This window comes from Podarcis cretensis (assembly GCF_951804945.1).
Source record: "Podarcis cretensis genome assembly, chromosome: 15".
NCBI lineage: Eukaryota > Metazoa > Chordata > Lepidosauria > Squamata > Lacertidae > Podarcis > Podarcis cretensis.
The window spans coordinates 13105329-13133019 of record NC_137185.1 but is presented as its reverse complement, the minus strand read 5'-3'; the positions used below and the strand labels follow the sequence as shown (position 1 = coordinate 13133019).

Here is a 27691-nt window from a genome sequence, read left to right as displayed (position 1 = left end):
TTAATCTGAAGCACCACTTTAGCTAATGGGGCCTCCTGCTGCTGCCGCGCTGCCGGAGCACGATTTCTGTTCTCATCCTAAAGCAAAGTTCTTAACCTGAAGCAGTATTTCTGGGTTAGTGGAGTCTGTAACCTGAAGCGTATGTAACCTGAGGTACCACTGTATCATGCTTTTAGAGTGTGTGAGTGTGTGTGTCCAAATAAAACTACCAACAATTTCCTTTGCATTTCAAGTTATAAACAACACTGGAATCCCATCTATGCAAAGATGATTATCTTTTCATTGTCCTTTTTAATACAAGAATACTGGAGGTGGAGAATAACACTGATGCAATGCTGAAGCATTGCTGAGTTTATAAATGTAGACAAACAAACATTTTCAGACCATAGGAAGTTGTACTACACAACCAAAGGGTTGCCTGCTCCTTTAATTGGGGTTGAAATCTCACCCAAAGCTTCAAAGTTTCCATGTATTGTCAAAACAGCCTGTAATCGGTGGCAGATGCTTTTATTACACGTTTTATATTTGTTATTAGTAACCTTGTCACTTAAGCCACAAATCAGAAACACAAACAACACAATAAAATAGCAAAGCAAATTAAAGCAAAAGCACAAAAAGGGATACAATAATCTCAGAAAGGTAAAAAAAACAACACAATAGTGTTCAAATTGCTGTTAGAGCAGAGCTGTCTGCAAGCTCAGCCTGCAGGCCTCAGTTTGGCCCAACCCACCTGGCCTACACATGGTGTCACAGAAGTTATCGGGCATGGGCTGCTGTACACCTTGGCTGAAAACAGGGAGAGCAGGCACATCCCATTTTGCAAGCTGTATCCCACAGGAGGTGGAGGAGAAAAAGATCTGACCTGCTGGCCTGATCCAGTTCCCCACCCCTAGAGCGGAGACTAAGGCCACACTCTCCCCATACATTTAAAGCACTGTGATACAACTTTATAAACAGTCACAGCATCTCCCAAGGAATCCTGGGAGCTGTAGTTTGTTTAATGGGTGACAAGAGTTGTTAGGAAGCCCCCAGTCCCATCACAGAGCTACCGTTCTCTGAGTGGTTGAACCACCAATCCCTCTTCACAGGGAACCCTGGGAATTGTAGGTCTGGAAGTGGGGATACAGGGGTCCCCTAACAACTCTGAGCACCCTTAAATTCTTTGGGGGAAGCCATATCATAGCACTTTTAAGAGTATTTTGTGACTGTGGATTGCCACATATGCTAGGGGTGTGCCATACCTAGAGATTTTCTTCCACACTTAATAGCTTTTGCTTCATGCTTTTGTAGACACCAGTAAGCAATCAATTCTTTTTGTTTAAACGCTGATGGTGATCCAAATTTCCCCACTGAAACACCCAGAATAAAAACATTTGATCTTTCCCAACCCGTATTAGGGTTTTTAATCTACGTTTATACCACAGCCACCCTAACCATCCTCAGATATTGGGTGAGTTCATCCTCCTTTTTCTCTGAGTGTCCTCTGGTGATACCAAAAAATTCAACCTCCCCCCCCCCATGCAACTCTTGAACTATTGATGGAAAACTCACTGCAAAATGGCTTTCTTGGATGGTCTGAAGGCTTTCTTGCACCTCTCAGGTCCAAGTATACTTGCACTTGTACGCTGGGACACTTGATATGAAAAGGAATAAACAGTAGTACATACTGTAAAAGCTCTTGCTTTCAAAAAACTGCTGGACATTAGAGAGTTTGTAGTGCAAATAGTGTACTAAAGATCTTCAGATACTTTTCAGTTGTTGCAAATGCCAGTTTTGGAATTTAGTTTAGCGGTTCCCTGAATGACAAGAGGAGGCAATACTGCTTGTTTTAATTCAAGATTAGTCTGGTTCCTTCAGAGAAAACTGAATGGTGACAGTTGCAGTCCAATTTTATTCGCAAAGAATTATTAAAAGGTTGTATGTGACATGAGTCTGCTTAGAGGGGGGTTCTGACACTTCAACCCAGTGGGTTTTCATGATCTGATGTCATTCTACCTTCCTTTCAGTGAACATTGCACTTTTTAAGCAGGCAAAAGATGCACTATGAGTAACATTCCCTGCTCTGATAGCAGGATCAGTAAAATCTAGATAAACATTTCAAAGCAGCTGCACCCACTTAACGTCACAAAACAGGAAAACAAAATATCCCATTTGTTCCATGTGCAACAAGACCCACCCTCTCTCAACACTGAAAGGTATTTTTGTTCAACCGAGAACCACCGTAAACAACATGCATCAAGGACTCAATAAAAGGCACTTTTTGACATTATGTACATTTGTGTGTATTAAACCCACACATAGATAAGACGCTTCTCAGAAGGGGACGGCGGGGAAAGACTCGAGAGTTCTCTGCTTTCCTGGAAAGTGCTGCAAATGGAGCCACGGCTACAAAATAACTGTCCACGAATCGCAAACCTAAGAACACAAAAAGAAAGATAACAATTGCCTGCCATGTGCAGTTTCTTCATACTGTGCAGCGCTATGGAGATCAAAAGACTTCTTTCGTTACTTCCCATCAACTGGCAGCGCTATGGGGGCTACATCCAGGGATATCCCCTGCGCTTCTCCCAAACAAGGACAAGGGCCTTCTCAGTCCTAGTCCTGACATGCTAACCACTACACCACACTGCCTCTCCAGCGGGCGGGCACATCCCACTATTGCTGTCACAAAATGAGGCTCTTACCTGACAGCTCATGAGGAGATGTGCTTCACCTTCCGCCCAGCTGGTTACAGCAAATTCAGGCCAGCACTGACAGCGGCGGCCGTGTTCTGTCACGCTGTCTTCCAGCGAGGAGCAGAGCTTCTCCTTGGTCATCCCCTTACAGAGAGAAGGAATCAAACCCTTTTGGTGGAGCAGGCAGCCCAGTCCTCCCCATTCCACACATGTACACCTCCCTTGCCAACCGCTTCCCTTCCCCGTGGTAGGGTCTGGCGCTGTGGTCTAAACCACTGAGCCTCTTGGGCTTGCTGATCAGAAGGTTGGTGGTTCAAATCCCCGTGACGCAGTGAGCTAAGTTGCTCTGTCCCAGCTCCTGCCAACCTAGCAGCTCGAAAGCACGCAAGTGCTAGTAGATAGATATTGCTGCGGCGGGAAGGTAAACGGCGCTTCCATGCACTCTGGCACTCGTCACGGTGTTCTGTTGCGCCAGAAGCGGTTTAGTCATGCTGGCCACATGACCCGTAATGCTTGTGGACAAACGCCGGCTCCCTGGGCCTGAAAAGTGAGATGAGCGCCGCAACCCCATAGTCACCTTTGACTGGACTTAATCGTCCAGGGGTCCCACCCTAGGACCCTGAAGTGAAAAGTGGGTAATAAATCACAACAATAACTTTACAGAATTAATAGTGAAATCCAGCCTGGGAAAGCTGCTCAGCTGTTTAACTCAATGGGCCTTTTCTGCTGTGTCTTCTCTTTTACTACAATTCCCACCATCCCTGACCACTGGTCTTGCTAGCGAGGGATGATGGGAGTTGTAGTCCAAAAACAGCTGGACACCCAAGTTTGGGAAACACTGCTCTAAAGGCCTTTGGCCCTTAGCCACTTGTGGCCTTAACCACCTGTGGCCTGTGACCTGTGACCTGTGGGTGGGATATTTCTGATGCATTTTTCTGCCCCCTTGGTTTTAACATACCCAGACCTTTTGCATACAAATCTGGTGCACTCTGCCGCTGAGCCATGTTCCTTTACCCCAAACGGCGCAAATGATTTTTGAGCACCTGCTCACCTGCGTGCTGATGGAAAGCCCACACGGACACACGACCGAGTGACTCATCACACAGAGATTGTTCCTAAGAAGAACACAGCCATGAATTAATGCAAGGTGGAGAAGCAATCAGGGGTGAAACTTCAACAGGGATGAATTCCTTTTTGTTTCCTTTATTAAGTCTTACGTTGGCGAACTTCAGCCACCTGCTAGCTATTTCTCCACATCATCTATCTGGGATGAGGCAGAGGAAAGGCCTGACTTAAAGCATTGTATGTGTTCGTCTCACCTTCTGCAAACCGGGCAGATGACCTTGCGCTCTGCATCCAAGCCATCCAGCATAGCATTCAGGCACTCCTCGTCAAAGCGCAGGCTTTGTTCGTACTCTTCCACGGCCAGCTGTTCTGCAAGGGAGAAACCCCCGTCCCCTGCGTCACAGGCTGTGCCAACAGAAATTAAAGCCGCGGCTATCAGAATCAAAAGAGAATCAAGTACCTTGCAATATCAGCTCCTCCTGGATTTCCTCCAAGACGTCCAGCATCTAAAGGGAACCGCACAGTAAGCTGGTATTAGCTCCGCAGAATAAAAACAGACTTCACCTGCCAGCAGAAGGACAATATGGATAGAGCCAGTCTAGCCTCTCTAGGAAGGGAGCTCCAAAATATGGGAGCTGCCCCCGAGAAGGCCCTCTCCCACATCCCCACCAAGAACGCCTACGAGGATGGTGGGGCTGGGAGAAGGGCCTACCCCAAAATATCTCAGAGCCCAAGCAAGTTTGGTGGAAGAATACAGTCCTTCTGATAGCCTAGACCTAAGCTGTACAGTGGTATCTTGGTTGTCAAACTTAATCCGCTCCGGGAGTCTGTTTGACTCCCAGAACCGTTCGAAGACCAAGGCGCGGCTTCTGATTGGCTGCAGGAGCTTCCTGCACTCAATCATAAGCTGTGTTGGACATTCGACTTCCAAAAAACGTTCGCAAACCGGAACACCAACTTCCGGGTTTGCTGCGTCCAGGGGCCGATTCGTTCGACAACTAAGCCGTTCCACAACCAAAGTACCACTGTATAAGGCTTCATAGGCCTAAACCAGAACTTTGAATTATTATTAATAATAGTTAAATTTGTATACATCCAGAGGGATGCCAGCTCTCTAAGATACAGGGGTTGCCAACCTTTTTAGGCTCATGGGCACATTTGGATTGAACCGCTACTGCAGGTACCCTTTGGGCATTTTTAAGTGCTGTTTGGGCATTTCTCACCTTTCACCCCTGCGATCTGGGTAGAAGGCAGTTCCACTAGAATTAATCTGAGCCTTGAAAAGGACATAGAGCTGAAAGAGGAAGTGCGAAAGAGTGCCGCTCTTCCAACTTCCTCCTTCGGCTCTATGTACTTTCTGAGGGAACGAAAGATCACCTCTCTGGTCGCCAAGGGTACTTCATGTGGCCGTGAGGTGTGTGTGCACTCAGAAACCTTGTGGGCACCAGGACATTATGCTGACAATCCACACACACACTGTTGAGATTTGCATTCCACCTTAAGGAGCAGGTGTGAGGAACTGTTGCGTGTCACATGTCTGTTTACATTCAAGCACAGTTTGCTGGGAACTTCCGTTGTGTGTATTGCTTTTGCTTTTCCCTGTCTCTCTGAGAGGATAAAGAGAGAGAGAGAGACGACATGTTTCTTTGTCCTGATTTATGATTAATAAATCTGTAGTTGTAGTATGCTTTCACAAGCCTCACGCCTATTCTGTGTGTGCACTTCGATCTGCTGATAGTATGCCCTGGCTTTGAAGCCCGGGTCGCTGATTTACGTCGGAGCAGATAATAATAATAATAATAATAATAATAATAATAATAAATTTTATTTATATCCCGCCCTCCCCAGCCGAAGCCGGGCTCAGGGCGGCTAACAACACTAAAACAGTACAACATTATAAAAACATTATAAAAATTAATTAAAATCAAAATTGATGGCAACCATAAACTAAAGTTTTGTAAAGATTGCCAAAGGAGGGAGTCAAGCTGCGCCCTGACCAAAGGCCAGGTGGAACAGCTCTGTCTTGCAGGCCCTGCGGAAAGATGTCAGGTCCTGCAGGGCCCTTGTCTCTTGTGACAGAGTGTTCCACCAGGTTGGAGCCGCAGCCAAAAAAGCCCTGGCTCTAGTTGAGGCCAGCCTAAGCTCTCTGTGGCCTGGGACCTTCAAGGTGTTTTTATTTGAAGACCGTAAGTTCCTCTGTGGGGCATACCAGGAGAGGCGGTCCCTAGGCCGTATAGGGCAGAGGCCGCTGGGTCTTCGCAGGGGACGGCTGGATGGAGAGGGCCCAGCTGGGGCTAGCCAGCTGGCCTTGAGGCCCTCTGCATGTCGACACCCCCCCCCCTGCAATATGGACAGCCTCCCACAAAGAACATAGTACAGTAGCTGCTTCTTACCGCAGTGACCTGAGGGGAAGCTTCTTGTTTCCTGGAGAAGGGCAGCTGGAAATCCAGAGGCTGCAGAGCCTGCCATTCCGTTTCCATCACTTCCTGGACCAAGAGGGCTTTGCTGGCTTGATGTGCTGTGTCTTCTCCCACATGGCGGTATCTGTCCAAGAGCCTGGCACGGCTGCTCTTCAGCCTCTCCACGCAGCGCTGGAGGGCAGTGAACAGAGAGATAAAGACTCGCAATGGAGACACCAGCATGGCAAAACCATTTCTCTGACTTTCCCCCACAATCCCCTACCCAGGAAGATGAAATGCTTTCTGAACAATTATTTTTTTTAAGATTCACCTGCTATGACTACAGGGATGTAGGTTTTCAATATTCTTGGAATAGTTGGGGGGAGAACAGTGTTCTTCATTCACTAGAATCTGATCAGATTCAGCGTATTTGACTTCATTTTATTACTTGCTTAGCCAAACCTTTAATAGGCATTACAAGTATAGGCCATCATAAAATATCATAAAACATCCATATATAACATTTTAAAATATATACAAATAAACAACCATCAAAAATATGTAATAATGAGGATTTTCATTGGGATTTCTTCCTGCTATCTCCACTGAGATACTGTACTACTGACAAGACTTTTTTATTTCTTATTTCATATATGCCCTGCGTATCCTTTGCTGATACTGTGTACAGTCGTACCTTGGTTTTCAAACAGCTCAGTTCTCAAACGTTTTAGCTCCTGAACGCCGCAAACCCAGAAGTGACTGTTTCGATTTGTGAACTATTTTTGGAAGTCGACCGTCTGACAGGGCTTCTGTGGCTTCCAATTGACACACACTTTGGTTTCCGAACATTTTGGAAGTCAAATAGACTTCCAGAATGGATTCCGTTCGACTTCCCAGGTACGACTGCATTCCTTTACTGATACCTTTTATGTAAGCACTGTTCTTTGAGAGTATCTAGCTTCAGGATGATGCAGATTAGGTAATTGAATTGTTATGTTTTCTGTTTTTTATATTGTGAACTGCCCTGAGTACTATGGGTATAGGGCGGTATACAAGTTTAATAAATAAACAACAAAAACAATATCCTGCAAGGATCTCAAGGTGGTACAGCCTGTACCCCGATTCTTACTTTCTTCCTCACAATGACATTGAGAGATAGGTTAAGCTGAGACTGTGACTGGGCCCAAGCAAGGTCTGTGTGGAAAAAGGAGGGTTTTTTTTTGTTTGTTTAAATGAAATCCATTTTAAATACAGTGGTACCTCGGTTTAAGAACAGTCCGGTTTAAGAATGATTTTGTTTACAAACTCCGCAAAACCGGAAATAGTGTCTTGGTTTGAGAACTTTGCCTCGGTCTAAGAACTGAATCTGAATGGTGGAAGGGCACCAGCGGCAGGAGGCCTCATTAGGGAAAGCACACCTCTGTTTAAGAATGGTTTCAGTTTAAGAACGGACTTCCGGAAAAGATTAAGTTCGTAAACCGAGGTACCACTGTAAATAATCTTGGCAGGTGCAGCTTGCATGAAAAGCTTCCCTCATTGACGCAGTTCCTAAATGTGCACAAGCCCCTTTTCTCCTTCCCCAGTCAGGCACCGATACTATGGAACTACCCTCTTGCAGAGCATAGACAAGCAAGCACCCACAACACCGACGCAGTTCAGGGATCTTATAAAAACACATGGTTTGTGAGCAGAGCCGTCACAGCTAGTAGCCATCAACAGCCGCCGCCTGTTGATTGAATTTGTCCAATCCTCTTTTAAAAGCCATCCAAGGTGGTGGCCATCGCTCCCTTCTTGTGGGAGGGAGTTTAGGTATATGCTCGGTCCCTAGGGGATGGGCTCCTACGGAATCGGCCATCCATGTAGGACGGCGCCTTTAGCAACGCGCAGAGCCGGCAGGGCTCCTTGAAATGTATCCAGTCATGGAACGTTCGCAGTAGTCATGGAACGTTCGCAGTAGTCATGGAACGTTCGCAGTCGCCGCGTTCCACGGGAGTGTCGGGCGGACCCCGCACCGCCGCCTCACCTGCCTGAAGGTCTCCTTCCAAGGCGGGGTCCGGGCGCCCTTGTAAAGAGCCTGGTGCCGCTGAACCTGCCCCTCCATCCCCTTCGCGAAGCACGAGACCCGGACCCGGCAGCTGCGTTTACACGGCCGACTTTACCGCCTTCCTTTAACCGCCCTCCACTCGCCCAAGGCACCCTGGGAAATGGAGTTCGGCAAAGGACTCCGGTGCATGCTGGGAAACGTCTCGCACCTTGCATCTTGATGGATCAGTCAGGCACTTGATGGGAATCGTAGTCCGGAAGGAAGACGTTCTCGTCGTTCAAACGTCCCTTCTCGGGTTTTGGCGGTGGGAGGAGGAAGGAGGCGAAGTAAACAAGCCAAACCTTTTAAAGACAAGGAGATGGGAATGTAAGAGTGATAAAGCAATAAAGTGCGAGAGGGGAGGGTGGGAATCAATTTTACGAAAGAAGTGTGACGAAAGCAATAAAGAAAAATGAAAGTGTGATATACAGTATTTCTAATACCGTGCGGAAGAATATTGTGGTCAAACGGTAGAGATACATTGATAAAACAAGGATGATAAAAATCTAAAATGATCGAACAAAAAACTGAAATGCCATTGTGGCTGAACAATTATAGAAAATGTTAGAATGATGAAGCACGAAAGAAAGAAAGAAAGAAAGAAAGAAAGAAAGAAAGAAAGAAATATTAGTTAGGCAACAATAGAAGAGAACGTTTGGAATGATAAGACACATGAATGTAGCACTCCCTATCTCTACGTGTAACAAACACAATATTCGCAAAAAACAAAAAAGATACTAAGTTAATAGATGAAATTCTGGAGATCTTTCCCCGCTTTTTTCGCCCCGCCTAGAAAATAGAAAATATTGCCAAGATTTGAACGGGCGGGATGTTCTTTCGACGTAAGCAGCCCTCACTTCCACTGCAGGATAATTAGAATATCTATGGAAAACCCCATAGCCCCGCGCAGCTTTCACGCCTACCCTTTTCACAAGTCTACGGTCCAGAGACCGCTTGCGTCAGCAGGCCGCGGTGCACTCTGGGTCTCGTCCTTCCCTCGCTCCCTCCCGTGGCGAAGTTGCCCGCTGGGCTTAACCATCTTTATCGGTCCGCCGGGACGCCGACGTCACCGTCCGCGGTGCACTCTGGGGCTCGTAGTCCCGCGCTCCTGAGGCGGCGAGGCCCCGACCGGCTTCATCGACCGGCGACGATGGCGGCGGCCGTGGCGCCGGGCTTGGGAGAGCGCTGGTGGGCGGAGCTGCCTCACCACGCCGTGCTGTGCCGCTTGAGGGAGCAGGCCGACAAGGAGGCTGGGCCGGAGCCGGGGCCCGAGTCGTCGCGCCCGTCCCTCCCGCGGGACCTGTTGTTCGGCCTCGGCGGGGAGCTCTTCCTGTGGGACGGCGAGCGCGCCGCCTTCTACGCCCTCAGCCTGAGGGGCCTGGGCGACGAGCCCGACAGGCTGGGCCAGTACCAGGTGCGGCCTTTCGCCCCGATAGGGCTCGGCCCTCACTGAGGTGGCCAACCTGTGTTTGGGGCGCCGCCGCTTCGGGCCTCAAGGTGGTGGCGGCTCACCTGTGGAAAGCCCCTCCATATAGGACTATAGGCTTGCATTATCGGTAGCGATAATAATGAATGGCTTATTGCGTTTTTTTTCTCCCAAGGAGCTCAAGGTGGCATACAGTGGTATCTCGGGTTACATATGCTTCAGGTTACAGACTCCGCTAACCCAGAAATAGTGCTTCAGGTTAAGAACTTTGCTTCAGGATAAGAATAGAAATCGGGCTCCGGCAGCGCAGCGGCAGCAGGAGGCCCCATTAGCTAAAGTGATGTTTCAGGTTAAGAACAGTTTCAGGTTAAGAACAGACCTCCGGAACGAATTAAGTACTTAACCCGAGGTACCACTGTACATGCTTCCCCAATTAATCCCACACACACAACAACCCTGTGAGGTGGGTTTGGCTGAGAGGCAGTGACTGATCCCTAAGGTCACACCCAGTGAGTTTTGTGGCTGAGCAGGGATTTGAACGCAGGTCCCATAATTTTTGGGAGGGGGCAGGTCTTTTGTTAGGGGGGCAGAACCTCATTTAAGCTATGTATTTTTATTGATCTTTATTTAGGGGGGCTATGCCCAGGTCTCTGGTGTTCTAGTCTAGATAACTACTACACTGCAGCTGTGTTTTTAATTGATGTCCGAGCATTGGGAGAGAATGCTTGAAGGAACACGGCTGCTGGTTTCTCCAAGCTTTTTGTCCAAGGCAGACCCTGTGGGTTTAGTAGTCTCTTGGTTAGATAGAAGAACAGTAGCGGCTACCAGTGCTTTGCATGAAGCCTAAGAATAATATAGGTAGTCTTCATCCATATCAGATCATGCCTGAAAGAGTGAGCACAGATGAAATGGTAGGAAGCAACAGGTGCAGTTTGCTTGCAGCCAAATGTGTAATTGAGCGACACATACGCATTTTGCACTAGTTTTAAATATTTTGTTCTGCACAAAATTCAAATATTTAAGCGTTAACCGATTGCCGCTTTGATTTCCAGACCCTGCTCTGCATAAATTCACCCTTTTTTGAGGTGTATCAAACTGCACTGAGTCCTACACAGGAGCATGTAGCTCTGATAGGAACAAAAGGCCTGATGGTGCTGGAGTTACCTAAACGCTGGGGAAAGAACTCTGAGTTTGAAGGTGGAAAACCAGTGGTTAATTGTAGGTATGTAGGCTCTCCATTTCTCATAATTGCTTTGCAGCTTTAGAACTAGGGATGGTTGCTACTTCATTATCATCTGGGTCTGTAAAGAAAGCAGTTTTGAGTACATTGTGTCAATCTCATTTGATGACTGTTTTTACTGAAGTTCTCAAGCATTACAGTGATACCTCGGGTTACATACACTTCAAGTTACATACGCTTCAGGTTACAGACTCCACTAACCAAGAATAGTGCTTCAGGTTAAGAACTTTGCTTCAGGATAAGAATAGAAATTGTGCTCTGGCGGCACGGTGGCAGCAGGAGGCCCCATTAGCTAAAGTGGTGCTTCAGGTTAAGAACAGTTTCAGGTTAAGAACGGACCTCCGGAACGAATTAAGTACTTAACCCAAGGTACCATTGTATATTTGGAGGGACTTTGTTTCAGCTGCATACGTTCCACTACTACGGTATAGAGAGGCAGTCTCTTTTCAAACTTTTTTAGAAGGGTGGCTGAGGTGCTTTATGATGCAGTGTTAGGATACAGGCTTTGTAGGCCTGATGTTCTAGGTTCAGTTCCTTGCTTTTCCATTAAAAGTGATTGCTTTTGAGCAAAGTTCTGAAGCAGTCCATCTTGCTGATGGCACATTTGCTTTGCTGTATCAAGTGGAGGCTAAGGCAACTTTTCTTTGCGATGGAAGTAGTATCCATCTTCTCAAATTGCTCACAGTTAACATTTGACAGATCACTGCGAGGCTGGAGAAAAGAGTAAAGGCTCTTGAAATTCTCCCCATTGTGGAAGAAACAGGAGAGGACATTGCACAGAGAACTCACAGCCTGGCAATCTGCATTATTTGCTAGTATCAGTGATCTCTATGTGCACGTCACTAAATATGAGAGGATAGGTCCCTGCCTCATGGAGCTTACAATCTATAAACAGAACAAGGAAGACAAGGGGCGATGAGAGGCACATGAAGGCAATGGTAAACAAGGAATGGATACATGAATATTTCAGAGATATGTACTTGAACATAGTTATAGCACTAGGAGAAAGAGGCTAGGGGACTGTGCCAAAGAATAGGTTTTGAAGAGAGAGAGAGCTTCACAAATACATTACTGGGAGGCGATTCTGGGCATAAGCAGGGTCATTTGTGGGAGCAGGACTGTTAATTGGTTCAAAAACAAGATTTCAGGAAATGTTATTTTTGGACAATAGCTACTCTTTCAACCTTTTTTTACATTTATGGGGAAGATCAGTTCGATTTTAGATTGAAAGCACTTTCGATAACCGAGTCTGCGACTACATTTTTACCTAGAAGAAAGCTTCCTTAGTTAAATTCTTTCACCACAGAGATAAAATGTTTGAGTACTGACCCTTCAGGACCAATGATAGCTAATTATTTAGTACCTAGAGTTTAAGCAAGGGTAGTGTTTATGTAACACATCAAGTTAGGAAATAAAAAAGGACTGTTACAAGCCTGTCTATCCCTTGAGCTTTTTTGCTTTTGATGGGTTTGCCAGTTGGGGAGGAAACGCCTGGCCTGTTCTTGTGCTCTTGACACTACAGTGGTGCCTCGCAAGACGAAAAGAATCCGTTCCGCGATTCTCTTCGTCTAGTGGTTTTTTCGTCTTGCGAAGCAAGCCCATTGACGTCTTAGCGGATTAGCGCTATTAGCGGCTTAGCGGCTTTTAGCGGCTTATCAGCTTAGCGGATCAGCTGATAAGCGGCTTAGCAGCTTAGAAAAAAGGGGGGGGAGTCGGAAAAACTCGCAAGACATTTCGTCTTGCGAAGCAAGCCCATAGGGAAATTCGTTTTGCGAAGCGCCTCCAAAACGGAAAACCCTTTCGTCTAGCGGGTTTTCCATCTTGCGAGGCATTCGTCTTGCGGGGCACCACTGTAGCTTGATCTGCAGAAATTGGCAGGGGACACAGGCATGAACATCTGTAGCCCAAGCTGCTGGTCAAAGGCACAGCAACAGTCAAACAGTTGGCAGCCCTCTGTTGGGTTGGAACATAGTGCCTTTCATGATGGAGACCTGTCTTCTTGCAGCACCATTCCTATTGCTGAAAGGTTCTTCACTAGTTCACCATCCCTGACCCTGAAGCATTCCGCCTGGTACCCCAGTGAGACACTGGACCCTCAAATTGTGCTCTTAACATCTGACAACACGATAAGGTAACTTTATTGCTCTGAATGGTTTGCTTTTGAGCAGGCTTTGAGAAATCCAAGGAGCCTGGTTTCCCTGACTGTTTAAAAAGGTGGTGCTGGTATCCAGTATATATTAGTCATCCTTTTTTATATATAAAATTTAGTGGAATATAGCGGTGAAGAGTGTAAGCCGCAGGCTTTTAGTTTTCTGGTTCAAATCTTTGCTCAGCTGCAGACTCACTCAATGATCTTGGGCAACCTTTCTTTCTTCAGCTGCCTCGTTGACAATAAAAGGGGGGACAATAAAAGGTCCGAAATATTTTCTGTGCACTGCACATGCTGTATCATTGTTCTGTTGCATGCCCCCCCCAAATCTCTGAGTAGTGAGAGCCTCTAAGGGGTTCCAGTGCTTCCCTGGGTTTGGTTCCCTTGCAGTTAAGGTCAACGGAGACTGGTGTCTTTTTGAGATACAGTTTTATAAAAATCATATGTACAATCCAAGTATCAAATGGAGGGGCTCACAGCATTATCCTAGGAGCTTTTCCAGCTAATTAGCAGAGTATAAATGCTTTCAGAGGCTAATGTAGCTTCCTTTAAATATTTATTTGATGGGGTCATTTGGAACCACATGCTTAGAGACCCACGGAGCAATTGTTTAAGCCATACTTACTACAGTTTTCTCCCACTCTTCTTCCAAGGAGCTCAGGGTAGCATGTATGCTCCATCCTCTTATTTTATCTTCATAGCAACCCTGTGTAGTAGGTATGTCAGACCTGGAGGGAGTGACTAGGCCAGGACTACCCAGCAAGGCTGAGGGCTAAGCAGGGCTTTGAACTGGGTCTCTCTGGTCTTGGTCTGACACCAGGGCAGCTCTTCAGCTGAAGTGATACTGCACCAGCTTCTGCCAGTGTAATAATGTCGGGTGCAGTACTGAAAATTGTAAAGGTATTCAGCTAATAGAGGTTGGGTTTATAGAAGCTATTATCTGGGATGTGCTTCTTGTTTTTTAAAATGTCGTATTTTGCTTTAAAGGATTTACAGCCTGAATTCACCCCAGACACCTGTGAAAGTGATTCATCTTTCAGAAGCTGATGAGGAGACTCTGAGGCTCAATAAGGGGTGAGGTCTGAAGTTTCCCTCATAGTTGCCCCTCCAAGCACACACCAGCGGCCACTTTTTGTTGGGCAAACTGAATGTGTGCAGAGAACTGCTACAAACTCAACTGACTGCTCCCTCCCTTAGGAGAGCCTACACAGCACTGATAGGAGAAACGGCAGTAGCATTCGATTTTGGGCCCCTGGCAGCAGTCCCCAAGAACATTGCTGGGCAGCGAGAGAAGGAGGAAGTGCTAGCGTATCCTCTCTACATCTTGTATGAAAATGGGGAGACTTTTCTGACCTACATTAGTCTGCTGCACAGGTAAAGGTCTAACCCAGATTCATGATCCTCCTTTCACCTTCATTTTTTGCACTGGGCAGTGCTTGACCAGACCTCATAGATGGCTGTGCGGTAGGTGGGTACTGATTTGAACACCAAAACAGTTGCTCCTAGTTCAACTCTGAATGGAAACCCAGGGTTCAAGAATCAACGCTTGCCTGTATTATCTCCTTGTATGGTTGAGGTGATTTGGTTGGTGTCTGATTAGTATATCCTAGGCTTTCTGCTCTGAGGCTGGCAAGGTCAGTTTGGTGCCTTGGTTGGCTGCAAAACTTTGCTGTTCCAGGTATTTGGCCATGGCTTGCTTGGAGTTTTTTTGAGGGTGGCAGCAGCAGCAGCAGCAGCAAACTGCCCTAGAAGTTTGAGCTCTTCCCAGTAGGCTTCCTTTGATTCCACCCTCCTTTCCCCCCCTATTTCTTTTTCGTAGCAGTGGAAACCTTGGTCGGCTCTTGGGCCCACTGCCAATGCATCCTGCAGCTGAAGACAACTACGGTTACGACGCTTGTGCGGTTCTCTGCCTTTCATGCGTTCCCAACATCTTGGTGATTGCCACAGAGTCGGGGCTGCTTTATCACTGCGTGGTACTGGAGGGAGAAGAAGATGATGAACAGATGGTATGTTTGCCTGTTACTACTTGGAGTTTTCAGGAGAGCTTCCCCACCACCACCACCCCATTATATGAGGAGGGACTGTAGTACTTTGCACTCAAAGGTCCCACACTCAAACTCTGGCTTTTCCAGTGAAAAGGACTGGGTAGCATGTGGTAGGAGAGGCCTCTTCCAGAGTTCACAGAAAGCTGCTGCCTGTCCTAATATTGGGCAAGATAGACCCGTGGACTTGGCATAAGGTTGTTATGTGTATCCCCAACCTGGATATTCATTTTTAGCTGGCTGTCTTTGCAGTCCTCCCCATTTTTGTAACAGGTTTTTCACATTATGACATGTGCTTATTGAGCATGTGACCAATAGTACAGTGCTGTTGCACATTCTTATCCTTTTTCTAAATTTATTTGTTGTACTGGTATCCCACTTTTCCTCCAAGGAGCTCAAGGTGGCTCCCTCTCCAGCAATCTGTTCCCACAGAAGCATGATGGCCCTCTGCCCAGCTGACGATTTGCAGTTTCTAAACCCTAAAACTGTGGCTCATCTTAATTACGGAAATTGGTATTGTTTTCCCCTGATCAACATCTTTGTCTCTGCAGCCATAAACAATTTTGGAGGTTCTTGCAAGGAGGTTGCACCCAACTCAGTTGTATCCAGAATAGACTCAATGAAATTAGTGGACCTAAGATAGTCATACATGCTATTCATAGCAGCCACCATGGTATAGTAGTTAGAGTGTCCCAGGAGACCCAGGAGAGGTCCAAGTTCCCACTCAGCCACGTAGCTCACTGGGTGGCCTTGGGCCAGTCACTGCCTCTTGGCCTAACCTACCTCACAGGGTTCTTGTGGGGATTAATTGAGGAGGGGGAGTGCCATATACACCATCTTTAACTCCTTGGAGAAAAAGGTGAGGTATAAATGCAGTAAGTAATACTCAACCCCTTGAGAATTAATGGACATGACTAAATACAGCCAGGTGTCTTATATTTCATATTCCTCTTATATTGAGGAGCTATTTTAAAAACCCTGTGCATCTCAGAAATGCACAATATTGATCTTCATTTGGACCTTAAAAGCATAAACACACAAAAGAGTAAGAAGTAGATATTGTTTCCCCTCCCCACCAGCTCACTAGGAGACAGTTGAGGGTTCTCTATTTATATTTCTTTATAATATGTACTTACAGCCCACACTTTATCAAATGCTGGGTTTCCCAATTAAAATACATGCAATGTGCGATTAAAATAATAAACAAACCCCCAATTTTTACCTTTTTTTTGCAGCGGGGAGGGAGGTGCTTCCTAAGTGAATTTAATCCCTTGAGCTATTATCTCAAGGGAGGACAAATTTAGAAGTGTTAACCAAATCATCTCTGCAGTCTGTCAAATCCTGGGATTCAAGAACTGACCTCATTCCGTCGCTCTACGTGTTTGAATGTGTTGAACTGGAGCTTGCACTGAAACTGGCTTCAAGGGAAGGGGAGGAACCCCTGGAGTCGGACTTCTCCTGCCCAATCAAATTGCATAGAGGTAGGAGCACAAGTCAGTTACCTCTCTTGCTTTCCCCTTGCTCTGCTCACTTGGCATCCAATTAAAGCAACCTTTCAGGCAAATACAAAAATTAATAAATGCCAGGCTGCCTGTTCCTTGATTTGCACGTATCTTTGTCACAGGATAGCATTACCCAGCTGGCCCAGCAAGCTGTTTACTGTCTCATTCTGCAGCTCCCGGTGGTCTGAGTTGCTTTGCCGTCTTGAGGCAGCCCATCAATAAATGAGAGGGTGGCAACAATGTGGGTCATTGCTGGGAGTTCATGGAACTGCTTTACATAAACAGGTTCAGCATAGTTCGATTTTCACGCAGTTCCACGTTGCCGCTATCATATGTGGACTAAAACATTCCCGTGTCTTTGTTGGCTCTCCATGAATGCATAAATATCTCACTTGCATTTTCAGATCCCAAATGTCCCTCTCGATATCACTGTACACATGACGCTGGGGTGCACAGCGTTGGAGTCACCTGGATCAACAAACTTCAAAAGTTCCTTGACTCAGGTAGTAGTGAAACCTTCCTGCCTTGGAATGTTGCATTCCTAAGCCTTGTTTCTCACAGATGCAACTTGTCTTGAGTAGTGTGTGCCAGTAGTGTGGAAAGGTGAGATATAAATAGAGTGGACAGTGGTACAGTTTAGTGAGACATCTGAATCTGGCAGACCATAGTTTACCTCCAACTAGAACTGAAAACCTACTTCAAACTGTAGTTTCCAAGTCAGATTTGGAGGTAAACTAAGATTTGACTAAGCCAGAAATAATGAAGGGCATCGGAGCACGTGCAGAGAGGAGGGAGAACCAGAGCCTAAGGCATGACACTCAAAACACAGCCATGTGAACTGAACGCATATATTGCTGGCACAACCCATTCAAAAATGTGATCCAAAACTGGTAGGGCCAGAGCAAATTTGTCATTATCTGCGTCCTCCCAATGGTCAGGACCACCTCCTTTTCTCTTCCTCCACCTCCCAATGGGCTGCCAGGAAAGGGACAGATGGCTTTTGTCAGAGATCTGAAATGATCACCTGCATTTTCTGTTACTCAGTCCAGTTTGGCTCCCTCCCCCTACCAATCCCCTTTCCCCTCCAGATTCCCCCACCCCTGCATGACATTTGGCTAGGAGTTCTGATTTCCTCATTTCTGTTCTGTGGGGTGATAGGTGTGACTCCCCAGTAACCTGCATGTTTACTTGTTTTTTCAGATGAAGAAGACAAGGACCGTTTGCAAGAACTTGGAGCAGAACAGAAATGCATCGTAGAGCACATCCTTTGCACAAAACCTCTGCCATGCAGGTAAGAGTCTACTTCTTCCCAAATCCATATTCTTCTTGCAGCTGCTTACTGCTGGAGAAGCCAGGCCAAGAACACAACTCGGTTTCTGAAAAATCAAGCATTGAATGGTGTTGTTTGTGTTAAGATTTGGATGAGCAAGCAGGGTGGACAGGGAAGGAGAACTGTGTTTGTGTCTCTCTGTGGTGAAGACAAGGCTCTTGACTGTTTTTGGGGTGCCCCTTTTTCTAGGTCTGGGTAAGGATGTTGGCTGGAAAAAGGCTTTTTTTTTTTGAGAACATGAGAGAACAAGGCATGAATGCTTATTCTGGGGATATGCAGGAGGCCTTCAGTGAGCAAAAGGTTAAGCCCCATTACCCAGAGATGGGCAGGGAGATGTAATGAAACAGAAAGCTTTACTGATGTGACACGTACTTAGCACTTCCTTAGTGAGTACCCTCAGAATCTTGTGTAGATCCCAGGTTGGAAACATCTGCATCCCAGGTGGGTTCAACAGAAGGAGGCCTTCTTAACTAGCAAGACATGCATGGATGGGCCAATGGAAATTTCAGCTTTCTTCTAGTAAATGTGACAGACGCACGACTTTGAACTGGTTTTTCAAGGTGTTGGAACAGAGCCCCAGTTGAGGCTGTACTGCAGTAAAGGCAGCACATTGGTGATACTGGCAGAAAACTGAAACACAGAATCATAAAATTGTAGAGTTGGAAGAGACCCCAAAGATCATATCATCAAACCCCCTGCAATGCAGGAATATGCAGTTTTCCGATACGGGGATCAAGCCTGCAGCCTTGGCATTAATAACACCACACTTTAACCAACTGAACTATCCAGGCATTTCTGCCTGCTGTGACATTTCAAGACCTACTTAGTGGTCTTATAGATGTGATGGGTAGAATCTCTGCAAGACACCAGCATAGGGTCCACTGCAGCTTCTGGATATTTAAAGACTTATAAATCTTGCATTCAGCCTCCAGATGAAGAGGCAGAGCCAAATTGGGTCAAAATACAGGAATAGGCCCTAAACAGACGATAATGAGCTGGAGGGATTATCTCTGGTAATTATAGATCTGAGAACAATGGTGGGGATGACCTCTACTCTTGCTCAGTTTTTGCAGAAGACTGACCAGGAGAGACACTAAGCATCAAAAAGCCTAGGAAACCAAATCAGTATGAAGCTGTAAATGTGGCTACAGTGAAGGAAGAATCTGATAAGAGGCACTTAAAAGATTTGCTAGATTCTGCGGTGGATTCTTGGTTGTGTTAGTCTGAAGACAGCAAGTGACTTCTGCTCTTCTGTTCTTGGGGTTGCCAATGTTTTCTGGGATAGCTTGACATTTTTTCTGTTCTGTTCCTTCAGCCAAGCGGCCTCAATTATAGGGTTTTGGATCGTCTCAGACATTCTGGGTCCCACAATGGTCTGCATCACCAGGAGCTACGAATGTGTCACCAAACCTCTTCTGTACGTACTGAGCCACATTTACCTATTTAATGCTGAAATATGGTAGGCATACTTCCAAGGACATAGTATATTTCCCTTATATAGTTGCTACGACTCTTGAATTGCCTAGGTAACTCCTTCAAGATTCCATGGCACCAGGCTCTGCTGACCTTGAATTCATGACTATTGGTTCTCCTGGTAATCCCTGACATACCCCTTCATTACCTTGACTGGCACACTTGCCTTTCCCTTATTCCTAACTAGGATTGTGTTAATAATTCTCTCAAGTTTCTTATTCAGCATTTCATGCCTGCTCTTTGCAAAGGTCTGCAAACTTTTTTGGGGGGGAAGGGTGTAAAAGAATTAAAAACCTCTAAAGAACTTCATGAAAGCAAGTGAGGAGTGTCTTTGGAAATGTCTAACTAATGCCTGACACTTGTATTGACAGTTCTGCCATCCACCCACCATGCCCTCCTCTTCTGTGCACCAAGCAAGATTCGCCGGTTACAGTCTCACCTCTCCGCATCCTGGCCGAATCGCAGGATTCCTTTGAGCGACACATCCGAAATATCCTGGATCGCAATTCTGCTAACCCTCTCCTATTGAAGTATGAAATCTTTCTGGAGGCAAAAGGCTTTCGTCATCCCCCATCACTCCTGTGTCCCCAAAAGGCAAAGGCACACCTTGGCCTTTGGTGTTGTTCGGAAGAGGGGGTTCCATCATCTGGTATTCTCAGCCCCTTTCCTTTCACTCTGACAGGGTTCACCCTTCTCATTGCTATAATCCTGCATAAGGTCTACACTTGCTGTTCCACCACCTCCATTTTCAGGATGGACTTATGCACAGTGGTCTTTCGTTCTGGCTGATCTCCGCTCCTCTTCTCCCGCACTTGACAGCTCTTGCAACTTCACTGGTGCCACCATAAATTTCTTGCTGCTCTTTCCGCACCAGCATATTCTGTGGCCCAGTCATGGCACAGTCACTTTGAGGTTCTGGCTGGGTTGTTAGGCTCATCGGACATAAATCTAGCAGGGTCGGTGGGCTACAGCGATGAGCAGGGCTTCTTGGCTTCTTGGCTTCTCTTTACTATAAGTGTTTCTGGGCATTTAAAATAGATTGGCTTTCTGGTGTGTTGATCAGCATCCGACTCGAGGGCTTTGTCAAATGCAGTTTGATTGTAATGTCCTTATCTGAGCTGAACCCTCAGTTTGAGGCCAGTTAGAAATCTTACCTAAATAACTGGACCCCTCTCCAGTTCAAGCTTCTTGATGCACACAGCCCTAGGGCATATGGTGTCAGAAGCATTTGTGTGGCAAAGCAGCCTGGGATAGCTCAGTCGGTAGAGCATGAGACTCTTAGTATCAGAGTCGTAGGTTCAAGCCCCACATTGGGCAAGAGATTCCTGCATCGCAGGGGGTTGAACTAGATGACCCTTAGATCCCTTCCAACTCTAATTCTATGATTCTAAATGCTCTTTATCAGAGCATGTACCGTAGTTTTCCATGTATAAGACGAGCTTTTTTTCTTTAAAAAGTAGGTTAAAAATTAGGGGGCGCCTTATACACGGATAGGGCACAGGGGGTACGTGGGATTGTTTGCCGCTGGGAGCTGGAGATTGTCAGTGGCTATTGGTCATGTTATTTGTGGCTGCGGCAATTGTGTGGGTGATTGGTGGCTTTAGCAATGCATGTGAGTTGCAGGGCAGGTGGGTGAGCCATGTTTCAACAACTCTGGGCCAGCCCCCAAAAAGCTCAACAACTCTTGGCAGTACGGTATAATGACCAAGACGGTGTTGTGTTTGTCTTCCAGGTCTGCAGATAAAGAAGTTTCCCCTCCCCCTGAAGAATGCCTTCAGCTTCTCAGCAGAGCCACTCAAGTGTTCAGGGAGGAATACATTCTGAAACAGGACTTGGCCCGAGAGGAGATCCAGCGAAGGTAAAATGGGCCCTTGGCTTCTAACTCCTTGCTCTTCTTCCCTCCTGTTGCAGCAACAATTGGCTATTTTCTGATCTTGATCCTGCAATCTATTATCTGCCAACTTCATCAGATGTAATGCAATAGGGACAAGAATCTCTAGTGAATAGCTTTCCTGCCCTTGGGAATTATTTCCATTTTTGTGAAGAGCATATTCCTGATTTGCTTTATCATTGGCTAATCGAAAGAGTGGCATACAGTGGTGCCTCGCAAGATGAAAAGAATCCGTTCAGCGATTCTCTTCGTCTAGCGGTTTTTTCGTCTTGCGAAGCAAGCCCATTGACGGCTTAGCGGATTAGCGCTTTTAGCGGCTTAGCGGATAAGCGGCTTAGCGGCTTAGAAAAAGGGGGGGAAAGGGAAAAAACCCCGCAGGAACTCGCAAGACATTTTCGTCTTGCGAAGCAAGCCCATAGGAAATTTGTTTTGCGAAGCACCTCCAAAACGGAAAACCCTTTCGTCTAGCGGGTTTTCCGTCTTGCGAGGCATTCGTCTTGCAGGGCACCACTGTAACTGGGTGGAAATCCCTGCCTTGTTTTCCCCCAACCCCTGCTCCAGAGGAAAAACAATCGGTGGCAACGTTTGGCTTAATTCCAAAAGCCTTCTGCAAGCTGTCAATTCTGTCCTCTGGCAAAGGAGAGTGAGGGTGTAATGCACCTCCTCCAGCAGCCCTCTGGATTGGGGAAAGGGGTTGGCCTGCCCACCAGAGAATGCAGCCCCTAACAGAGTATGAAGGGAATGTGTTCCCCCCCGCCACAGAAAAAGGTTGCCCACCTCTGTTCTACAGCTAGGTCGTTATCCTCCCCCTTTCTCTCGTTTTCGGAACAGAGCAGTTAATAGCACAATTCCCCTTTCTGTTGTATGTGTCTTTTTAAATGTCTCCACCCCCGGTTAACCCCCTTGTTCCTCATAATTTATTTTTCTCATTGAACAATGGGTTGGAGGGGTAGGGGAGAGCAGAAAGGCAAGCCAGGTTGCGTCAAAAAACCTAACAGTTTGGCCATCCCTTCAACCCTTGCTCCTCAGAGTGAAATTGCTTCGGGAACAGAAAAAGAAGCAGCTGGAAGATCTTGCCTACTGTCGAGAGGAAAGGTGAGGTGACTGTCTCTTTGCCTTTTAAGCTCGCTTGGCTGGTAGTTTAAAAGAACTGGGTCGCCCCGTGAGAGCAGCTCAGAGCTCAGTGGTAGAGAATGTGCCTTGCATGTCAAAAATCTCTGGTTTAACCCCACCCATCACTAGTGAAAAATGTTTGTGGGTATTAGGGCCAGGAAAGCCCTCCTGCGCAAGACCTTAAAGAGCTGCTACCAGCCAAAGTAGGCATCACTGAGCCTAGAAGGATCTGTAAGGTACTTTTCAGAGCATCCTTTCCAGAGATGTCCACCAAGGTCTGATATTAGACACAAGTGTTTTACCCCAGGTTAAAACCTGAAGAGATCTTCTAGGATTTGCTGATTTTGTTACTCTTCTTTTCCATGTGATTTAGTCCCCACTTTGTGTTCCTGTTCCTGTTCTAGTGATAGTTTGATTCATTAGTGATATTTTAGTGTAAGCTTGTTTTAAAGAAGTGTGTTCCTAATAACTGTCTGGGGTGTCCACTAGACTTCTGCCACTTGCCTGCTTTTCATTATGCTGCTTTTAAGAATATAAGAAGAGCCCTGTACCTAAATTGGGCCCAAAGTAGCACTAAAACATAATATCCTCCTGCTCATCTTTTTTTTAAAAAAACTACTAGCTAAAAGTTCCTGGCGTTGCTCAGGGATTCTTAGAAATCAAAAGATGCTGGTATTTGTAAATGGATAATGTAATCTGTAATTTCTAGGGCTCTTGATGCCACCTCCCAACACCCAATTATATTTAAATAGAGACGAAACATCCTCCACCATCTCAGGAACTACCATGCCAGATCTGGAAATGTTAACCAGTGCAGTTTGGATCCAGCGTTGTCATGGCCCAACTTGGTTAAAGTCCAGATTGGCCTGATTTGGTATGGGATTCAGGCTTTCACTAAACCCACTGCACAACCCCTTTAATTTTCTGCCAGATTTGGTTAAAATCCAAATGGCATCTGACAGTATCCAAACCTAGACAAAAACCCACTCTGCCTCAAGAACCATCATGCCAAACTGGGCAATGATGCCATCAGAGGTTTCCCAATTGACAGAGGTAGGAAGAGTTCGTTCTGCCATCTTGATTCAAAATGGCAGCCGACTGTATCCAAGCATCAATGGAAACTGGCTCTTTGGCCTCAGGCACTGTTGTACCAAGTTTGGGAATGACATCTTAAGAATGCCTAGAGAACATACAGGTAGACAGACCACTTTCCAAAACATATAGTAGGCTAGAAAAAGTTTGTGGCTTTTATTTGCTTCTGGCTGTTTTTTATAACATGTGTCAAACAACATCGGTTGGCATTGCCTTTTAATGGGACATAGAAGTTATCAGTGGGTAGTGCTGCTGGGATTTCCTGCACATTACTGGGATTTCAGTGGTGGACGTTTTGGGGTTTGGGGTTCAGTGGGGCACTTCAGTTATATAGGTACATGGATTCAATTACTTTCGGTTGTCTTATTTCACCGTACTCATAAAATCTCTGCTTCCACATCTATCCCAAATTTAAGGGTGTGCAAGAAAATTATTTGCTTATTTGTTTGTTAGAGAAAGTCTAATTTGCTTTGCTATGAGTTTCCTTTTGCCATTGATGTCTATGGGAGACCCAGCTGCTCTTCTTCTGCCTGTCATTTCTGTGTTTTCCATCTGGTTGGCATGAAAATGCATTCCATGTCTATAACAGACCTGTCAGGTTCAGACAAAGACACTCCCTTTATGAGCCGTTTTTAAAAGGCACACACAGGGCACAGCACCGGCTAAGTTATAGTAACTGGTGTCCAGGATTTGGATGGGAGTCAAAATTTCCTAAAACTCTCCCTTGCAGCCTCATGTAGACATGCCAGCTGCTGGTGGGAGACATGGAAAGAGAAGGGTGCACTGCCCTTTAGAACTGCTTTGTTTCATAAGAAACAACAAATAGACCCCACTTGTTCTGTTTTATGAGACAAATGCGCACCACTATCCCAGAATAACATTTCCTCTTCGCCCAAAGGAAAAGCTTGCGGGAGATGGCAGAGCGATTAGCTGACAAGTACGAGGAAGCCAAAGAGAAGCAGGAAGACATTGTGAACAGGTAAAAGGGCACACTCTTCACAAGGCTCTCTTGCTGGGGGCTGGAGCAAGAAAATGCCCATGCCTGTCTGATGCCAAGGATGCCTTGGGCTTGTGCTGAAACCTTGTCCTTAAGATGTGCACCCTTCGGAATTGCTGGGCCTGAATTAATGATAAAGAAAGCCAGGTTGTGGAGAGGCATTTCAGCTGAGCAGCATGCAGTTTGGCAGCCAGCTGAACTAAACCTACAACTTAAGCTGCTGCTAACAGTTTCGTGCAAGTTTATTCACTGACTAAAGCCTTTAAACCCGTGTTTAAAATGGCAGAGATGTTCCCAAACAATGCTGTTGTCTTTGGAAGGGCAAGCTGTTTGGAATTGGCATTATCTAGCCAAACTTACACCCCCGTGATGTGTGCCTGAGTGGTCTGTGTATTAGCCGAGAGAGAATAGGTGAGCAACACATTGCAAGTGGATTTTGTGTGAAGTTAATCAGTCCCATTCTTCCTGAAAAGCAGTTGACAGAAGCCAACTTAATAAAGGAGGGCTGGGAGCACTTTGAAAGTAGGGGTACCACAATTAATGTGCATAATTTTGCATAACTTTGATTAGAAAATGGGTGGTGTGCAGTTTGTATATGCAGTTTAATATTCGTTTGGGAGATGGGTGGAGAAATTATTATTATTATTATTATTATTATTATTATTATTAGACTTTGGACCTGCTTGGGAATACATACAGCTTTGATGGCAACTTTCAGCATTTTGAAAATAAGGACTGAATTTGTCTTTAGGAAATTATGCTTGTAGTGTAGGGTGACATTCCCCTCTTCTGCTCCTGCTTAATTAGCACTTGACAATTGTCTCGGTTCTAAAAGCAGAATTTGCAAACAATTAACTTTGTCTACAAGTTGGGGATGGTCACACGTTACTCAACAAGTGTATAGTCTCTGTGCACAATAGAAGAGCTGCAGAAATGAACTAGCATACACTTTCACAGTGTGCAGAGACCTCTTATATCTGTGTTGAGTGCAACATATGAGCCAGCGTGTTGACTCTGACAGTAGTGGTATAGTAATATATGAAGTGGTGGTCAACTAAATTGTCCTTGGAATAGACCCACTGAGTTGAATGTAAATGATTAAGCTTGGTCCAGTTCAGTATTCTGAGTAAAACTTTGTTGAATACCATCCGTGGTCAGTAAACCTGGGTTTAATTTGCCTCCCCCTCAGCTACTTTTGGTATGATATTGTCTGATTCACATTCTTTCAGAATTTTCAGGTAGGACTTATAATTGGTATCTGGCAAACCTTTTGGCAAATTATTTGAACGTATTATTAGACTGTCGCTAAACTTCTCCTTGCTGAAAAAAAATGTAAAGAAAATTACCCTGATTAAACCTTTTTCTGTCCGGCTGCTGTTACAATTTCTAATGGCTGTGTTGTTTCTTTTTTAATCTACTTTTAATGTATAGCTTATTTTAGACATGCTTCAGATCTTCATGGCTGCTGCTTTTATCTTGTTCTAGTCTGTGACTGCATAATAAAAAGATTGATTGACTAACACTGTCTTTGTGGGTTGAAGGATGAAGAAGGTACTGCGTAACTTCCACTCTCAGCTGCCTGTCTTGTCAGATAGTGAAAAGGACATGAAGAAGGAACTACAGACAATCGAAGAACAACTGCGGCACTTGGGAAATGCTATCCGGCAAGTAAGTGTGGATGTGCATTGTTTTTGTAATGTTTGGCTGTTTTTGTATACGTAACGCTTAGGGATTATCAAGTGATCTAAAAAGCCTTTAAAAAATAAATAAGTAGAAGAAGAGGGTGGGAGCTAGAGGCACTACGCATGAAGCTGGAAGGCAGTATTTGAAACACTTTTTCAAGGGTTTTTGAAGCATCTGTCTCTTGTGCTATTTACTGCTTGCTTTTAGGTTAAAATGAAAAAGGATTATCAGCAGAGAAAAATGGAGAAGGAGACCAGTCCGCGGAAGCCTAGCATCAACCTTAACACCTATCAGAGGAAATGCATCCAAGCAGTTCTGAAAGAGGAGTAAGTGGGCGCTTGCACTTTGAAACACTTGGCAAATGAACAGCGAGCGAGTCAAGAGGCCCACCTCTTGGCTGCTGCGTTGTTGTGCTGATGCTGTGTTTTCAAGCAGTAATGTTGAGGGGTTGTACACGTGGGGTAAGAGGGTGCTGAAGTAAGAGGGTCCCACCAGTATTAGCACTGTGCCAGCTGTGAAAGTCATACCTGCTCAGACAAACATTCTCCTTATCACCCGATTTGAACCTCCTTCTTCACTCTTCCAATTGTTGCGCTGCTTGTTTTGTTACACATTTTAAGTGCAGTTGTTTCCGTGCTTAAATTGTTACCGTGTACGTTAACTGTATTTTTGGCAATTGGTTTTATACTGGCAAGCTGCCCAGAAGCAGTATATAAATTAATAAATGCTTGTTTGCTAGTGTAGCCGCTTGCAGTAGTGGAGGTGAAAACCCCACCCAGGAAAGTTGTGTGTTGCGCTCTGTTTTTCATGCCTTGTCTGCTCAGAATGGCTGAAGTCACTGAAGTGCTTTCTCTTTCTCTCTCTGATGCAGGGGAGAACGCATCCAGGCGATGGTAAAACAGATAAATGATGTCAGAAACCATGTGACCTTTTAGAGCCGTCATTAATGGTGTAAATCAAACTCGTGAAACATGAAGGGAACGCAAACTGCCTTTCTCCTACTTTATACGTTGGTTCCTTGTGTTATTTTTATATATATAAAACATCTCTGTTGTGAATAAATACTTTTTTTGAAAGCTCGTCTCACTTCTAAATCTAGGCTTAGACTATTTGGTATGATGTACTGCTGTTTCTTCTCCAGAAGGCAAAACACAGGAAGAATCCTGCCAATAGATCTTGGGCATAATCACCAGGATTACTCTGAAAGTCTCTTTACAGAATTGATTAATTCCCCACACACCAAAGGAGAAAGCACAAGCACGGTTTTACCCCTAGATATTGCAGGTGCCATATTAAGGTCAGTGCTGCTCATGTATTCAAGTTTTTTTGCAGCATTCACATAACGTAACAGCAAAATGTCAGCCTATGTTTTCTCCCGATTTAATTCATGTCTGCCCCTTGTCCAGTAAGTAAAAAACCATGTTGCCAATTACCCATTTGTAAATTAAGCCCCTACCCCATATTTTTTAAAAGAAAATCTATACCTTCCTTACTAGAACAGAAAACCTCTAAGCGGATGTTAATCCTTGCC

At 45.5% G+C, this 27691-nt stretch overlaps 2 protein-coding genes across 2 annotated transcripts; one reads left to right on the top strand and one right to left on the bottom strand.

Moving 5' to 3' along the window:
* Positions 1-1871: 1871 nt before the first annotated feature.
* RPAIN (RPA interacting protein) lies at positions 1872-8320 on the bottom strand. Its single transcript, XM_079955886.1, has 7 exons — positions 8163-8320; positions 6134-6331; positions 4201-4246; positions 3995-4109; positions 3727-3790; positions 2685-2819; positions 1872-2415 (listed from the first exon to the last, which is right to left on the bottom strand). Exons 1-7 carry the CDS (start codon positions 8238-8240, stop codon positions 2386-2388), a joined length of 666 nt encoding a protein of 221 aa, XP_079812012.1. The 5' UTR covers positions 8241-8320; the 3' UTR covers positions 1872-2385.
* Positions 8321-9308: 988 nt separating this feature from the next.
* Positions 9309-27236, top strand: NUP88 (nucleoporin 88). The gene is made up of 17 exons (XM_079955585.1): positions 9309-9636; positions 10701-10870; positions 12894-13019; positions 14025-14111; positions 14235-14411; positions 14857-15043; positions 16410-16560; positions 16986-17084; positions 17782-17872; positions 19227-19328; positions 19756-19914; positions 21117-21242; positions 22305-22370; positions 24379-24459; positions 26019-26145; positions 26368-26486; positions 27032-27236. The coding sequence occupies exons 1-17, from the start codon at positions 9373-9375 to the stop codon at positions 27093-27095; spliced, it is 2196 nt and encodes a 731-aa protein (XP_079811711.1). The 5' UTR covers positions 9309-9372; the 3' UTR covers positions 27096-27236.
* Positions 27237-27691: the final 455 nt, after the last annotated feature.